Raw genomic sequence first — 18435 nt, forward strand, 5'->3', positions numbered from 1 at the left:
AAAAAAACAGTTTAATTAGGTCACCAGTCACCTTATCTTCTTAGGATACCCAACCAGTTATTTTATCATGAATTATATTTTTTATTTTTCCAGCAAAATAGTTTTTTGTTTACAAAAAATCATATTTTTATTAACTTTTGACATGAAAGCTATAAAATAAAATTTCTCCATAATACTATGTTAAGTAAAGAAAATTAAGAAATGGTAAAAAAATTGAAATGATAAAAAAATATATATCTCTTTAATTTGACGTAAGTAAGAAATATACAAGAAAATTTATAATTCTATGTACATTATAGTAAATTATACGTGCATAAAAATCTCAGTAGCAATTCATATAATATTTTGTATATACTTAATATACATCTTTTAATATTAATATTTGAGAATAAATTTAACTAAAATATTAATATTGCCTTATGATAATTATTGTAAAAAAAAATAAATCAATTACAAAATACAAATTATAGTTTTGAATCACACCAATCAGATTTTGTGTGAAATAGTTTGGTTTGGTTTAATTAATTTTAAATTTTTAAAAAATTGACCAAAATCATAGTCAGTGTAATTTAATATTAAACCAAACATATTTTAATAATAATATATATAATTGGATAATAAATTACTACAATACCACTAATCATTGATTGACAGCAACATTATTGCCTTATTGGCATACCATTAAACTGTAAAAGAATATATATAACTTTATATCTTTACATTATTGGTATAACATTTTATCACTCACTAATTGATAACTGTTTATTTGTGATATAATCCTTATTATATTTTTTAAAAGTTGCCCCCGAATTGAAAATGGACAAGATTTTTGAATAATGTTCATCATGGGAAGGTCAATATGTGTCTACTACATTAATGTATGGTTATGAAATGATTTTATTAGTTGAAAGGAGGGTTTTTTTCTTTTTTTTTTTTTTTTGGAGGGTCACACACACCCTATCATCATCATGAAAGAAAAAAGAAAATTGTTATGTTTCATTATAAAATATTAGTGGAAAAGTGGAAAATAAATAAATAAATAAATAAAAAATAAATTAAAAGCCCACAACTAACATAATTCGAAAATCTATATTATATAATAACAAAGATGATATGAAAGTATGAAGGGTTCAAATACAGAGAACAAAGACATTTAATAAACCCATGCTAAACCTATTCTCCCCCACCACAGAAGAGCCCCTTTTCTTTTTCCCCTTTCATCTTCATACATGCCTCTTTTACACTCTAACTTTGATTTGGAATTTCATCTTCTTAATTTGGTATGGGAAAGAATTTGACACACTTTCATTTGGGTCAACTCAATCTATCTCTCTCTACAAGTTTGGAGTTTAAAAGGTACGTTTTTATTTTATTGTTTTGCTCTTATCTTCGTTGATCTAATTTTACATTATTAAGTTGAAATATGACTATTAATGTATCTCTGCACTAAAATTGATGAACTAAGGTTACCCTGTTTTTCATGTTAGTCAAAATCCCATATGAGGATTCACATTTAGGATTTGCTTAAGTAATCTAGCTATGGATTAAACCTTTTTGTTATCTCAAAACTTGAAGGACAATGCACTTGATTTTAGTTTATTATGTCATTCTTATGAATAAGAAATATTAATGTATTTTGTAGCTATAGGTTGAGAAGTTTATGGAAGAATAGAAGCCGCTAATGAAGGTTTTAAAATTCTTCCATTTTAGTTATGTGGCTTTTTTATATTGCATACACTATTTTGTGTAGTCCTATTTATTTTTAATTGTATTTTATTAAGATAATGGTTTGAAAACCTCATCCTCAGTTGATTCCATTCTCAAACAATTTTTTTTTGGTGAAATTGGCTGAATATAAATATGAATCTGGATATGCTAAGATGGGTTCTTTTAAGAGAAGCTCAAGGTTGGGGTTTTTTTTCTTTTTTTTTACAATTTAGTTGTTTCAGGTTAGGTTGCTTTTGAATTACTTCAAACTAATAAGCTATGATTTTTTTTATTCTTAATTCACTAAAAGACATTTTAACTTTTCCATTGCAATTTGAGTGGAGTTCTTTCTCATTTTTGAGGAATTTGTCTATATATACATGTGCTTCAACTTTTTTCAAATAGTACAAACTTATTATCTATATATATAATATAATGTTGATTTTTTTTTTCTATTGTCTATTTTTTTTTTCATTTATTTACTTTATATATTATTAATTTTTTATTTTAAAAAAATAATTATAATATTAACAATTACATTTCTTTTATTTTAATTCATATTTTAATAATTAATTGAATAAAAATATGCAACTTCTTTCCATCAGGAGAGTTACCTTATTTCCCATGGGCTCTTTTCCCTCTGTTCGAGCCTCATTTCTTCCCATTACCCTGCACTCCAATGTCAAGGGTTGGGGAGTCTAGCAACTTCTTCTTGTTATCTTTTAAGCCCTTTACTCATGTGATAGCTTCTTCTAGCTTGATAAAGCCATATGATCTATCAAGAAAGTCATTCATGGTATCGACTAACTTGAGATGAAGGTCGAACCACAGAGGGCTCATCTCCTTAAGTCCGGCTGCAAGTGCCATTACCCTTGTGTCCTTGCTAAGTATTTTTGTCTTAGTGGGTACCTCAAAGAACTATTGAATATGGTCTTTGAGGGGCTCATCTTCCTGCTGTTTGATGTCTACCAAATCATTGGGCTCGATTTGGCACTATTGGGAAGGAGCAAATTGGTTGCCAAAAACATCCACTAGATCTTTCCAAAAACACCATCTACATCTTTTTCATCCAGCCACACCATCGACGTCTTCTTCATCCAGTCACACGTCGACTCCCAACCCCCACTCACCCTTCTCCCGTCAAATTTTGTGGCGAAACCACATCATCCATCTACAAATCGCAACCGCCATAAGTCGTCTGAAACTCCATCGTCCAGGTCTCCATATCCAGCTTCGATTCATGAAACCCAAATTGAAAAACTCGTTAAGGGCAACTCGCGAGATCCCAAGTCACCACCATCTTTGATTCGTAAAAGCCTAAGCTCCGATATGCTAATTTTCTCTGTCCCCATGAGCTTTGGGCCTTGTCTGTAGCCAGCCCCGCCGTCGAAGACTCACCTTGCCATGGCTCCGATGTGGACATTTTTGAAGAGCAACGAGCCAACCTTCATTTCTGAATTTTGGATCAATGATGGTGGAAGGGAGAGAAAGAGATACGATGATCAGCATAGAGATTGAAAATAAAAAAAAAATAGGAGGCTGGTTGAGGAATCGGGATGGGCAGTGAGCAGCATGTTCTTGGGCCTCTCAGTTGTTGTGTTTTCCATGGCCATGGATGGGTTGGATTTGTGCCCCATGAAGGAGGAGGAGAAACACAAATAGTGAAGAAAAAAATAAGAAAATAAAAAATAATATTAAAGTTTTTATTTATTTATTCTTTAATTATTTTTTTATAAATTTGGACCAATAATACTTCAACACGTGGCATTCTTACCAATACTTAACGGGGCTGTCAAACTGGGTATCGACGGACAAATAAAAAGTGTGACCTTGAGGACTATTGCCGCTATTTTTGGAGGTTGGGGACTAATCTGCATCAATGTAAACTTTTTGGGAACTTTTGCCGCAAATTTCCCTTAAAAATATAAAGCGTTAAATTTGTATATTAATAAAATCCAGGTACCAAATAAATAATATTACTAATGGCATGTTTACTATACAGTATTCATAATCAGAATAAATTAATGGAAAAATGTAACAGAATAAAAGAAAAATAATCGAAATCAATATTTGTAATATGTTGTTTACTAAATTTTTTTGAAAATGGAATAATTGTGATTTATCTTGTTTACTTTATTAGGAAACGTAATCAGAATGCTTAAATTGACTAAATTGCCCTTTTGAGTTAAACTATATTATATGGTAGTTATTTTGTAAGATATATTTTAAAGGACAAAATTGTCATTATATATTTAATATTAAAAAATGAAATAAAAATAATTAAAATCCATTACCCTTAATGACATTCCTTACGAAATTGGTAAGGAAGTTCTTTCTTTCTTTTCTCCTTTATTTAATCAAGTTCTCCCTTTTTTTTTAATTTTAATAATGTAAGTAAACAAATGTAAGGGAATAATTAATTGATTCCCATTACTTATTAGTAAACATGCCATAAAAGATTCTACAACCAAATGAGGAGGATTTATAAATAAAGGATATTAAATAATTATTATTAAAAATATAAGGTATTAAATTTGTATATTTCAATAAAGGGAAAAAAACAGAAAAATACAAAAAAGGAAAAAAAATTACAAAAATATTATGGGCCGGCCCATTAAATATTTATACAGTCCACATATAAATATTTACAAAAATACCTCATGCACTAAACCTTCAGCTGCACGGAGCGAACGATGAAGATGAACATACCTCGATCGTTTCAAATCAGCAAAACAACCAAAATTAAACCAAAACGAGGGAAATACAACCATTAATTCCGGCGAAATCAACTCCTAAAGAAGACCTGCAATGATCTAAACAGAAAATAACGAAAAAAAACTAAAAAAACTGTGAAGAAACTGAAATTACACATTTGTTTTCTGTTTTATTCGATCAAAACAACTCTCCCTAATATCGAAATCCAAATTCATGAAATGTAGATTTGTAACAAACAGATCTGAAGCTCCCACCGAATCCAAAACAATGTATGATGTGAAATTTTTTAAAAAAAACCTCATGAATAATAGATATACGTTATATACAGTTGCATTTTGATTGATTACTGGTTTCCAATGTGGAATATATTTTTTAAAAAATACAATAAGAAGAGCAAATTCGAATTAAGGTACAACCAGTTACGTATAAGTCTGTATTTTTTGTTTTGGTTGCCTTATAGTTGCATTATCGTTTTATGATAGTTTATATATTATGCAAGTAGCAAAACCATAATAAAACTACAAAACAACTGTAAACAAACTAAAATACAGAAAAAACTCTTTGAACATCAACATCCATGATAAATGAAATTGTTACCCATTGATGATATAAAAATGGACAGGAAACAACTAGACAAAAACATATTAAAAAAAACACATATAGAACGCGTTTACACTATTGAAAAACTATGAAAAAACTAATACAAACTGAGAATAGATCAAATGAAGAAACTAAAATGAAAAACAATAAAACATCTAGAAAAACAAAAACAGAAAGAAAAAAAAAAGACAACAAAATGAAACAGAAATTAAGACTAAACAAACGAAAATGAAAAACCCATAAAAAGAACAAATAAATTAAACTAAAAAAATAGAAGCCCTAAAAAACCAAACAAAACTAAACGAAATGCTAAATTGAAAAACCTAAAATAGTACAATCAAAAAACACAAAGGCACACAAATGGCAAATACAAACAATTTTCAAATAGGGGCGAAACTAAAAAGAAACTAAAATCAAACCTTATACCGAAGACCAACTCTATCTTGATTATTTTTTTGAGCATCATCTTGAGGAATTTTTTCATGGGCAGCCACCTTTGACTTCTTCTTTGGAGGAACTCGCCCACGTTTCGACAATGGAGGAGCAAAATTAGAGTCATCCTCCTCAACAACAGGTCGTTTACCCTTGTTCCTATTAGCTAAAGATTTCAAATCCATTTTAGAATTTTTTGTTCGAATAGGGGAAGGAGTTGATGAAGAACGAGTTACAGCCATATTTATATATGTATTAAGAAAAAAATTAAAAGAGGGAAAACGATTATAAGATTCAGTTAATAGGAGTTGAAAAAAAAATTGAAGAACAAAAAAATAAGAGAAAATAGAGTTGGGATCATGGAGAGGGAAGTGTTCAGCTATGGAGGTGACTATTTAAAAAAAATTGAAAAGAAATGAAAAAAAAAGAAAAAAAAATAAAAAAAGAGAGATAAATGATGGATGGTTGATTGATAGGGGTCATAGGTTAGCATGTGTACCGATGCATGGAATGAGTGTGCATGTGGTAAAATAGTAATAAAATAAAGAAGAAGAGTAAAAAAATTGATATAGCCGTGTAGTGATATTAGTGTAATAAAGATTGCATTTTGTATTTTTAATGTAAAAATTTTAGAGTAATTTCCGGCATAAATACTTAAGTTTTATGCCGAGTAGCAGATAAACACCTAAGTCCTATTTTTGGCGGTAAAAATACCTTCCGTCACTACTCTGGAACTTCCGTAGGTACCTCTCCGTTATGTGCCAGGATAGTGTCCATGTGTCACTCGTTCATTGGTCCACGTCATTAAGTTTTTTTATTTATTATTTAAATGTTTAAAAATGATTTAAAAATTATAAAAAATAAATATAATATAATTTTATTTTTTAACCTTTATTTCTTTCTCATTAATTTTTCTTTGAATTGATATTGAAAAACAAACTCAAACTAAAAAATCAAACCCAGTTAAACAAACTAAAGTCGGATTTTTAACAAACTAAGATCAAAAACTAATTATTTTTTTGAATTATTAAACCTAAACAAACCCAAATTCTTCAACAAAATATTCATAATTTATACAAAATTTATTTAACACATACACGAAAACTAAACAAACCCTAAATTTCAGATCTAACCCAAAATTTCATCTGGAATCAAAACTAAACATTACAAACAAAATACAAATTAAACAATCAGATCTAAGCCAAAACTTTAATTTTGAAACCTTAAATGAGGTAGATTAAATGTTGATTACCTAAACCACAAATCTAGAAACATAAATAAAAATTTAAACCCAGAAATAAAAGCACAAACCACAAACTCTAATGAGGGATTTGTGGTCTTCTTACGATTTGGGAACAAGGAGAGACATAAAGAAGATGAAAGCATGCCTCTGGTTCGCAGGTTGTCGAGGAAAGAGTAAAAGGAGGATGAACTATGGTGAAAGAGGACTGCTCCAATGGTGAGGAGGAAGAAGACGTCGATGAGGAGTCTTCGCAAGCCGACGCCGATGAGAGAGAAGAACATCGAGGAGTCTTCGTAGGCCAACGACGATGAGAGAGAAGAACGCCGAGGAGTCTTCGCAGGACCCTCGAATTGCAGAAGAGAGAAGAACCTGAAACCGGTTCTGGTTTGCAGAAGTGAAGGGGGAGAAGAACGTGATATTAGGGGTTAGAGATTTATGTTCTCAGATTTTTTAGGTTTTGAATTTAATTTTGTATTTAATTTGATTTTAAATTTTTGTGTTTAACAAACGAATTCTCTTCTTTTGGATTTTTTATTAACATATGATTAGATTTTAAGTTGATGGGTTTGATAATTTTATAATTTTTTATTTTAAAAATAATTTTTATTTAATTTTTAAATATACACAGAATTATATTATATTTATTTTTGTTTATTTTTTATAATTTTTTAAATCATTTTTAAACATTTAAATAATAAATAAAAAAATTAATGACGTGGACCAATGAACGAGTGACACATGGACACTAACCTGGCACATAACGGAGAGGTACCTACGGAAGTTCCAGAGTAGTGACGGAAGGTATTTTTACCGCCAAAAATAGGACTTAGGTATTTATCTACTACTCGACATAAAACTTAGATATTTATGCCGCAAATTACTCAAAATTTTAATAAAATATAGGGTAGTAAATAATTATTTCCCGAGAAGAAAAAGATTGTGGAGTCTTTCGTAAACTTTCTTTCTATTATATTGTTCACACTCACATACACTCTCAACTCTGCACCCTGCAACTCTGGCTGGGATTTCACCATCTTCCACGTCTACTTGCCCTTTCTTTCTCTCTCTCTCTCTAAAAAAGTGTGAAGATTTTCTCTTTCATACTAGTTCTCTTTCTTCGCGCTTTCAGTCACTGACTCTTAGATTGCACTTTCAGGAAAGTTGTATCAATTTTTTTATTTTTATTTTCACATGTTTAATGCATGCGGAACTTGATTTTCCCAAAATATAGTGTCTCTTGTTTTGAACTTTAGTAGGTTTTAAAAGAATTTCCACGTAGATTATTAGGTCTTGAGGATTCTGGCTGTTTTCTTTGGATTACTTGGTTTTTCCCGTAATCTTTTTCTAGATGGTGTTTGGTTGAAATTATTGATTAATGAAGAAAGTATAATCTGGGTTTTCTAAACTTTTTTATTTAATGATTAGAAAAGTTGAAAATAATGAATTTTTAATGCCAAAGGAGCTTAATTTGGAGGTTTTTTGAGATCTTTGGTTGTCATAACGAATTGGTTTGACTACTACTTTACTTATTAAACTATTTTAACTTACTGATAAGGACTTTATTATTTAAAAAGAAAGATTTTATTCTGTAAATTTTAACTGCAAAAAGAAACACCATTATTTTTTTTTTCATATAAAGTTCAACTGATATTGTCTCATAGCGGGGTTTTGGCCTGGCTTTTTATTTCTCCATGAGTTTCTTTATTCTGATTCTTTGAACTATGCATTCAGAATCAAGAGTAGTTTCTTTGGAAGCTATCAATAATGAACAAGTGCTTTGATCTTTGGAGGCATTTCTGAGTTAGCAAAGAAGTGATTTTTTCAAAGCTTTCATCATGCCTTTATCTGAGCTATATCGCTTAGCTAGAAGGAGGGTTGATACAACTCAAGATTTTCCGTAAGCCCTTTTATTCTCTATTGGTATTTTTTTTTGTTTCATTCATGTCATTGAATTGCATTATAGTTTCCTATTTAAACTTTGTTTTTTTTTTTCTTTTTTTGATGCAGACCCCCAAATGATGTTTTTGAGCTTGTATGGGAGAATGGTCAGATTTCAACACAAGGTCAGTCCACTAGAACTAGAAAAGACCCAACTTCTCACTATTTACCATCTTATACCCAAAAATCTCGAGACAAAGATGTAGGAAATAGAACAACTTGTAAGACAGGAAAGTTTGGAACTGTGGATGCTGTACTAAATGAAATTCCAATGTCTGTGCCATCTGATGAAGTGGGTTTGAGTCATGATGATGATATGATGCCATGGTTGAATTATCCAATTGATGGATCTTTACAACATGAATACTGTCCTGATATGTTGCCTGAGTTATCTGGTGTGACTGTTAATGACATTTCCAAGAGTAATAATTTTGTATCAAATGATAAAAGTAGTTGTAACCTGCTATATAGGGACTCAAATGCCAGTTCTGTAGGTTATGGTAGTAGTTTAGATCAAAGGCAGGGGTCTAAGGTTGGTGCTAATATTTTAAGATCTAAAACTGGTACTACTCAGTTGTATCAATCATCATCATCCCAGGATTGCCAAACATCCTTTCCATCTTTTAGATCAAGAGGAGTGGATGCAATTGCTGACAACACAAGTAGTGCTGCCCGCCACTGTGTTTGTGGCGATTCAGCTCTCATTCCATCTCCTGGTAGTTTTCCTAGCCAAAAAATGCAGAAGAAAGATCCTATACCACCTACTAATAGTTCCAATGTAGTTAATTTCTCTCATTTCTCCCGACCTGTTGCCCTTGTAAAGACTAATCATAAGAACACCAGTACAACCAATGACTCTAATGCATCGAACATGGAGAGTTTGCCAAATAAGGATAATGGTTCTGCGGCAAATAGTACTAGTCCTCCTAAGCCAACACTAATTGATTCAAGTAGTAGTTTAAGGAAGGAAACTAGTACACATTGCCAAAAAATGGCTTCTGGTATTGACTTGAAACTTTCAGAGGCTAGGCCTCTTGAGGAGCCATGTGCTGCTAAAGATACAGAAGCTGTTTCCCTGGAAGATGCCTCTAAGAATGATTTAAACTTCAGTCAAATTCCCTGTGAAAGTGCAACTCGAGCTCCACGGGATGGTGAAAAGGCTACAGAGCCTGTTGTTGCTTCTTCTTCCGTTTGCTCAGGCAATAGTGTGGAGAGAGCTTCAGATGATCCAACTCATGTTTTGAAGAGGAAATTTCGTGACACCGAGGATTCTGAATGCCATAGTGATGTAAGTCGAAATACTGATTTTTACACATCCTTTTCAGTAATTTCTAGTCTTCACTTCACTCTTTTCGTTTCCTCCATAAACCAAGAAGATGTCATCATGTTCAGGATGTTGATGAAGAATCAGTGGGTGTTAAAAAGACTGCTCATACTCGAGGCTCGGGGTCCAAGAGAAGCAGGGCAGCAGAAGTGCATAATTTATCTGAAAGGGTAAGGAGTTCAGTAATACTAGTTTTCGCTATAAAGAAGTTTATAATTCCCTTTGCAGTTCTTATTTGAATTCTTTTTGAATTTTAACATCAAGCTGCTACTTTATTTTGACCTTATTAAACAGCGACGAAGGGATAGAATTAACGAGAAGATGCGGGCCTTACAAGAACTCATACCAAATTGCAATAAGGTTTGGAGATGTGTCCATATTTCTTGGAATTACTAAATTATGTACACTTTCCAATTGATATAGAGACTGGTTTGTCCTTAAATTATGGTAGTGTATTTATGTAGCCAATTAAAGGTTTGTTAATCTCTGACTGTCAAACTTAAAACTCTATTGTATTTCTCTTGAATTCAAAGTTTAACTTTTCTCTGAAAAAATAGTTACACAGTGGAGATAATCCTAATAATCATAGAACTTGAGAAGTCTCACTTTCTTAAATTTAGGCTAATATTTCATTCTTACACACACACATATATGTGTATATATATTTCTTTTATATGTTTTGGCTGATGTTCTTATTTAACAATGTCATAATTAGGTAGACAAAGCTTCAATGCTTGATGAAGCTATTGAGTATCTAAAGACACTTCAACTTCAAGTGCAGGTAGACTTCCTCTAATTCTAATAGATTCAGATTTGAAAATTAACTCTTTAATCTGTATGTTGATTTATATTATGGTACTGTTTTTGAATTTTATGCAGATTATGTCAATGGGAGCAGGTTTGTGTATGCCACCAATGATGTTACCACCAGGAATGCAACATATGCATGCATCCCATATGGCACATTTCTCTCCAATGAGTATTGGAATGGGAATGAGTATGGGCATGGGTTACGGAGTGAGTATGCCCGACATGAATGGAGGATCATCTGGCTATCCTATGATTCAAGTTCCCCCTATGCACGCAGCACATTATCCTGGCCCACCTATTCCTGGGCACTCTGCTGGCATGCATGGGATGACAGGTCCTAACCTTCAGGTGTTTGGGCTGCCTGGTCAAGGAATTTCCATGCCAATGCAACGTGCACCCTTAGTACCTATGATGGGAGGAACTTTCATGAAGCCATCTATGGGATTAAATGCTTCTGGGGTCGGTGGGTCTGTGGAGAATATGGAGTCAGCTCGCCCATATACCTCGAAGGATCCAGTGCAGGATACGACCACTCAAGTGGTGCAGAGCAATGGTGCCGGTGGCTCCACGAATTAGACATCTACTCAGGTCTGTGCATGAGGTGTGACATAATATTTTCTTAGAGAAGAAAGCCAACATGTTGGTCCCTTTGTTATCTTTTGTTCACCCTCATGTAACTTCATTTCTTCTCAGTATAATTCTGATTCGAGTTAAAAATAGGATTACTTATCGTCACTGTTTTTCTTCTGGAGTACATAATCTCTATCATAATAACCTACTTCTAGATAATAGGTTCTTAAGTTATTTAGTTATTTTAAATTTCCTTAATTGTTTCAGTATCTTTATCATTGAGAATCAATCTTATTTAAACTTTCCTCTAAAAAGAAAAGAGAGATTGTAAATACATAATTAAAATGTAATGAAGATTGATGGATTGGATGTGTAAAATGACTAAATGGATTGTTTATGGAAAAGTACTCCTTTGGCATCAATGTTCCATGATGAGTATTGAAATGTTCTCTTGGAGAAACCTTATTCTGTTACACCATATAGTAATTCTCTGCTTTTGGAGAGAAAAAAAGTTGGAAGTGGGGTTTATTTCATAAATTTAAAGTACTTGGTTTCTGTTCTACAATTCGCTGCCATGTTTATGCATTCTGCTATTTACTTTGATCATCATTTGACAATACAATTCACATTCATTCTTCTCTTGTAATTCTAGTGTCAACCCACAAATGAGGGGTTCGAATAGGCTGCTTTGGTGCAGAGCAATGTTCAAGTATCAGATGTCAATGGCAGCAAAGTTCCCGACTCTACTAACGATAAACGAGGTCGGGTCCTAACAAGTAAGTAAATATTGACCAAAATGCTTTCTCTTTATGTGTACTTTACTTTTGTTTCAGGTTATGAAATGATAACCAACTCTAATCTTTTTTTTATTTCAGGAGATAAACCCAATTTGCAGCTACTTTTTTTCTTGCTTGTGATTTTCAAATTATCACAAAAATTTAGCTAAGCACCAGTACTAGTAGGTTAGAACTCAAGAGTCAATGAGTTTGAGCATGTACAATAATTTCAAGAGGATACTAATTTTGTTATCCTGAGAAAACTCACAGCCTTTTCTTTTCCTTTCTTTCTTTTCATTTTGTAAATTAAACTAGTAACCTGTGTTGTTAATGTAATGCAAGAGTTATACACACCAATATTAACAATTATGTTTTCAAGTTTGTATTTCAGAGTTTTTATAACAATCTTTCAATATTGATGTATCTTTTAATGTTGACTTACACTTTTGGATCAGACTTAATATACTTAATCAGACTTTAACAAAAGGATCAGTGAAAGTGGATCATAACAGGAGTGTTGAATCACCATGTTTCACTTTCTTCTGTGTATATATTTTTTAACTGAAAATGTGTGCTCCTTCCTAAGTAAAAATGACACTTATTTCTTAGTTTGATGCAGAACAATGTGTGGTAATTTTCTACAAGCAGATGTTTTTCTCAGTAAGCAAAATCATACAAAAATGGAAAGGAAAGAATTGAAAAGAACAATGGCTGTAAAAGAATCATGAGTACAATTTTTTGAATGACAATAATAATCACAACTTTAAAAATAGTAATAAAGATACAAGTGTACACATTAGCCACAAACTAGAGTTCTTATCATAATGGACAACAAACAGTATCCAAGCAAAGCACCACCAAACAAAACAGTACTCAACTGAAATCAATGGAATAATAAACCACAAAATAAAAAGTAATACAAAGAAAAACAAAATAAACCTATAAAAGAAGGGTAACAAATGTCTTTCTAGTTTTTACAATATTGAGTATTTGCATGCATCCTTGTACCTTCTATATACACATCCCTGCCAAAAGTAGGAGCCAAAACAGACAAGAGTAAACATCAACAACACTAAAATCCAACCACTGCATTATGCATGTCCAAGATTGCATAAACATGCAATATATTTTCTAAACTTGACCATTGTTTTCTCTTTTACTTGACTTTAATGTCCCCTTTGCCATCAGAAGCTGGTGTTTTTGAGCTTGGAGATCTCCCAATGATGGCTTTTTTAGCTTTAACAAGTGAACTTTTCACCTTTGACAGAATGGTGTTTGACTGCTTCTGACTGGACTTGGTTAGAACTTCTTTTTCATCTGTAGCTTTGTCAGATTTTTCAATGTCTTCAACTTTTTCTTTCTCCAAATTATTTGCTTCAGTTTTCTTCTCCTCTTCTTTAACTTTGGACTCTTCAATTGGTACTTCAAGCTTTTCATCAGCCTCTTTTTCCTTAACTTCAACCTCAGGTTGCTTAGACTCATCAATTGTTTCTTTTGCCAACTCAACTGGAGTACCTTCTTCAGTTTTCTTAATATCAGACTCAGCTTTCTTGGACTCTTCAACAACTTCATGAACATCTGAACCTACTTCATCCTGGGATTTATCTGCATTAGCTTTCTCAATTTCTTTTTCTTTAACATCAGCCTCAGCCTTCTGTGGTACTTCAACAGAAACATCAGGCTCATCATCTTTAACTTTAGTCTCAGCTTTTTGGGATTCTGAAACAAGCTCATGAATAATTGGAACTACTTCATCCTGGGACTTGTCTGCATCAGTTTGTTCTGGTTTCTTCTCTTTAACTTCAGAGTCATCTTGCCTGAATTTTTCTTCAAGTGTTTCGCGAACAGCGATAGTAATAATTTGATCCTGCTTATCCTCTTTTTTTGTTTCAGTTGAAGCTGGTGTCTCAGTTATCCTCTCCTCCACCAACTCAATATTTCTATCAGCAACCTGAAATGAATTCTCGCTATCTTTGGCTATAGAAGTTGAACTGCTAGCATCTTGTTCTTTAGCTACTTCAGTTGGCACCTCACTCTTCTTTTCCTTTTCTTCTTGAGTTTCTACTTTCTTTTCCACAGACTCTTCTCCTCCATCCTTCTTTATGTCAAGTCCTCCCTCTTTCGGTATGTTGGCCACAACATCAATCTTGTTTAAATCCTTCTTTTCTTCCTCTGCAACAACTGTTTCTACAACACTTTCCTCAATCGTGCTAACCGTGACAGCCTCTTCTTTAGGTGGTTGAGTTAAATCTTCAGTTACTATTTCGCTTTTTTGGCTCTCATGAATTTCCACTTTCTTTTCAGCAGACTCTTCTTCAACCTTTGCTGTCTCCTTCTCAGCCTCTTGAACTTCACTTAGATCCTTTTTTTCTTCCTCAGCACCAACCTTCTCTGTGTCACCAATCAAAACTTCTTGTGATGCTTTGACCAAACTGGACTCATCATCTTTATGATCAGTTTTTACTGAGTGCTCAATCTTATCAGACAGAGACTCTTCATTTACTAATGTTTCAATCTTCACACTTTCCTTAGGCTCAATCACAGAAGACTTTTCTTCAACTTGTTCAGTGACTTTGATTTGTTTTGCCAGGTTTTCCTCCACTTTAGGTTCTTCAGTAGATTTTTCAACTTCTTTCACTATTGGTTCTGATTCTTTGACAGGTTCAACATTCACTATCTCCTTTGGTTCCTCTATTGCTTCATTCGACAATTCAGGAACATTAATCATCTTCGATGGCTCGTCTAACTCTTTCTCCAAAATCTCAATTTGTTCTTCCTTTAGTTCTTCTTTTACTATAGCCTCAGTTACTGGTTCTTCTTTCACTACAACCTCAGTTATTGGTTCCTCTTTTACTTCCGCTGGATCTTCTTTTACCGCAGCCTCAGCTACTAGTTCTTCTTTCACTACAGCCTCAGCTACGAGTTCTTCTTTCACTGCAGCCTCGACAACTGGCTCTTCTTTCAATAAGGCTTCAGTTACTGGTTCCTCTTTCACAACAACTGGTACTTTCAATGCAGCCTCATCTACTGGTTCATCTTTCACTGCAGCCTCAGTTACTGGCTCCTCTTTCACTGCAGCCTCAGTTACTGGCTCCTTTTGCACTGCAACCTCAGTTACTGGTTCCTCTTTCATCACAGCCTCGGTTACTAGCTCCTTTTGCACTGCAGCCTCAGTTATTGGCTCCTCTTTCATTGCAGCCTCGGTTACTGGCTCCTCTTTCACTGCAGCCTCAGTTAGTGGCTCCTCTTTCACTGTAGCCTCAGTTAGTGGCTCCTCTTTCACTGCAGCCTCAGTTACCGGCTCCACTTTTAGTTCAGCCTCATTTACTGGCTCCGGAACAACATCTTTTGTCTTATCCTCAAGCTTATCAGTTATCACTGCTGGAATTGGTGAGTTCTCATCTTTAGATTTTTCTTCTTCTGCAGTTGGCTTTTCCTCTGTAGCTTCAGATTTAACTGAAGGGTCAGCTAGAATAGGTGACTCCTCAGCTCCACTAATCTTAGATGAAGAAACTATATCTTCTTTCACCTTATTCTCAAGCTCAACTTTCTACAAAAAGTAAAATAAAAACAACTAAGAAAACAGACCAACTAGGATTAATGTCAAAACAGAAGAAGCACCAAGTAATTCACTGAATCAAACCATAAACATCTTTACTTGATCCAATTACAAATAGAGTAACACAACTGATATTCAATACCAAGATCCTCTTACTTATTGAACAGTCTTTATTTATATTTTGTTATCTCAACTTATAAATTTATCATGTTTTTTTTTTAAAAATTTTCACATGGTAAGACAACAACTGCAGAGGATTTAAACTTCTCAGAGTGACTAACAGACTGTAAATTTACTCATCATATTCATGCATGTTCATCATATTAAACAAAGATCATATGTGAATATAGAAAATCCATGTTTCAAAAAAAAGTAAAAAATCAAATATTATAATAATCAACAGCAAAGAAATATGATCTGATGATATGAAACTGGGATATAAACAACATACATAACATACTTGATCACTGACTTTAACTACAGAGTAATAGAAACTATACATATTATGTGACTAACCTCATCAGTAATGGAAGTTTCATGGGGTACTTCAGTCTCAGTAGCCATGAGAAATTCAAGAACTAGTAAAGTGAGAGTTTGAGCTTGTTTGATGGGTTTTTTGCAATAATAAAGAAGAAGATCATAAAAAAGGAAAAAGAATGATATGGTTGGCAACAACCCAACTAGCCCACCTGAACTCTTTTTTTATTTATTTTTTCTTTATTACTAAAATTGAAGAAGAAGAAGAAGATGAAGAAGAGGGTACCACACTCCACACAGATACTCACAAAAGAAAAGAGAGAAAGGAAAACAGGTTGTCAATGACAGACTATATCACATGATCTGGCATGCTTGGAATGATTAGCAATTTGATTCCATTTAATTATTTTTCTCTAATAACAAAAATTATATGAAGAAAAAGAAAGAAATTATGTGTTTTAAATATAAAGTGGCCTTGTTTTTGCAAAGTGACAAACTTTAATTGTGTAGGGGACCAAAAATTTATCATTTTAAACGGTCGAAATATATTAATATAAGCATGATTGATCACCTTAGCCACAGTGGTTGTGGATCCCAGCCTAGAAAGTAGAAGTTGTATATATATATATATAAAGATATATAATCTATATCTATATCTATATTTATATGTATGTATTCTTAAAAATAATAAGTGCCAAACAGATATTATTGTTAAGTTAATAGTAAGTTATTTTGGTGAGTTGTATTATGGAAGATTTGATAAAAAGAGAATATCTTACACTTGAAGGGAAACTAAAACTATGTGTTTGTTTGTAATTAATAAAGTAAAATTGTGTGATAATATTTTTTTTTGAAAATAGTGTGATAATATTTATAATAAAGTAGATAAATAAAATACAGAGAGATTAAAGTAGAATCATCATCATCATCTTTTCATACAAAGACATTGATCTGACTGTTGAAAGTGAGTGAGAGAGGGAGTGAGACTGAGATTTAGAGGATTAGGCAGATCATGGGCCTTGGGAGCCCATTTACAAAAGGAAAAGGTCATTTAGAAAAGGCTTTTCTCCACATGGGAGGCCCTGCAGTGATAATGTTCCTCATCTTTTTTTTTTTTTCTTTTAACTAAGTACTTCAACTTTGAGGGCATCTCCAACTTGGAACAAGTTGGAAGTTTGGAATCTGACAAAAGACAGATAGGTTAAAAAAAGTTTACAATTATTTTAAATTATGGCTTTTAATTTAATATATGAAAATATTGATGTTTGTTGTAGCTGAAACTCAGACAATGTCATTTTAAATGTGTCGATTAAAGTTCAATTGTATCTTAAGTTGGAATTTTTTTAGCACTGAGAAGAGTTGGAAGCAACATAACTAGTCCAACTTACTACATACTAACACAATTGGCATAAAACTTAAAGATTTTTTTTCATAAATACCGATAAAATACAAAAATCTTACAAGAATACAAATTTACAGTTTTCTTTTTAACATTTTTACGGATTTGGTTTTTTTTCAGACAAAAAATGGATTGTTGTTTTTTATATTGTTTTGAAAGCAATATTATACTATGTTGTTTGCATATTGTTTTCATATTTGTACTATGTTATTATACATTGTTTTCATCTTAAAGTTGTAATTAAAAAAATAACATAAGAAACTAAGTCATAGTCTGTATAAATGTTAGAAAAATATGTCATTTTAGGTATTTTGTTTAAAAATTCCTAAAACTTATAGTTTCATCATTTTAAAGAGCAGATTAGAATCTAGGCCCATTAAAATTTAGGCTCTAACAAAGAGGAAATTACACTTAGTATGGGATTTTAAAAGTTCTTATGATAAATATGGCACATTTAAGTTTGGCCAATTTATATGGTATTTTTTTATTTTTAGGTTTTTTTATGGTATTTGATATGCCATATATATGTAATTAGGTTTCTAAATCCCATATTTAATATTTTTATTTGTTTAGGAATTTTTATTTGTCATTGATGCCGGAAAAGTCACCGGAGTTTGCCTGCAAGTGTTTTAAAAGTCACTGAGTAGCGGTCGGTAGACGAAAATTCGTCGGAGTTCAAGCGGCCGCGAAAATTCGTCGGAGTTGGCATTTTTGCCGGAAAAATCACTGAAAAATCACCAAGAAACCGGTTTCTTGAAGTCTAAGAAACCGGTTTCTTGGTGATTTTTCTGTTGACAATGCCAATTCTGACGACTTTTCGACGCTAAGCCTACTCCGGCGAATTTTCCGGCAGCGGACAAGAACTTCGTAAAAGTCATCAGAATT

At 32.6% G+C, this 18435-nt stretch overlaps 2 protein-coding genes across 8 annotated transcripts; one reads left to right on the forward strand and one right to left on the reverse strand.

The window, feature by feature from the left end:
* The first annotated feature begins 910 nt into the window (after window positions 1-910).
* On the forward strand, window positions 911-12472 carry LOC115719625 (transcription factor PIF3). Of its 6 annotated transcripts, none has more exons than XR_009686275.1 (10): window positions 1078-1356; window positions 1643-1687; window positions 8429-8594; window positions 8705-9923; window positions 10028-10129; window positions 10254-10319; window positions 10675-10740; window positions 10839-11370; window positions 11992-12115; window positions 12215-12472. XR_009686275.1 is itself a non-coding variant. In XM_061110596.1 (8 exons), exons 3-8 carry the CDS (start codon window positions 8533-8535, stop codon window positions 11343-11345), a joined length of 2022 nt encoding a protein of 673 aa, XP_060966579.1. In that variant the 5' UTR covers window positions 917-1356; window positions 1643-1687; window positions 8429-8532; the 3' UTR covers window positions 11346-11761. The 6 variants fall into 6 exon arrangements, 3 of the variants coding, with proteins under 3 accessions (XP_060966579.1, XP_060966577.1, XP_030504594.2); XR_009686274.1 differs by having other exon boundaries at window positions 10839-11357; XR_004012197.2 differs by lacking the exon at window positions 1643-1687 and having other exon boundaries at window positions 911-1356; window positions 10839-11357.
* A 702-nt stretch (window positions 12473-13174) lies between these two features.
* LOC115720959 (uncharacterized) lies at window positions 13175-16742 on the reverse strand. 2 transcript variants are annotated; one of them, XM_061110593.1, is made up of 3 exons: window positions 16191-16578; window positions 15225-15665; window positions 13175-15194 (listed from the first exon to the last, which is right to left on the reverse strand). In XM_061110593.1, the coding sequence occupies exons 1-3, from the start codon at window positions 16236-16238 to the stop codon at window positions 13272-13274; spliced, it is 2412 nt and encodes an 803-aa protein (XP_060966576.1). In that variant the 5' UTR covers window positions 16239-16578; the 3' UTR covers window positions 13175-13271. The 2 variants fall into 2 exon arrangements, with proteins under 2 accessions (XP_060966576.1, XP_060966575.1); XM_061110592.1 differs by having other exon boundaries at window positions 13175-15665; window positions 16191-16742.
* Between the last annotated feature and the right edge of the window lie 1693 nt (window positions 16743-18435).

Source organism: Cannabis sativa, chromosome 2 (genome assembly GCF_029168945.1).
Source record: "Cannabis sativa cultivar Pink pepper isolate KNU-18-1 chromosome 2, ASM2916894v1, whole genome shotgun sequence".
NCBI classification, from domain to species: Eukaryota; Viridiplantae; Streptophyta; class Magnoliopsida; order Rosales; family Cannabaceae; genus Cannabis; species Cannabis sativa.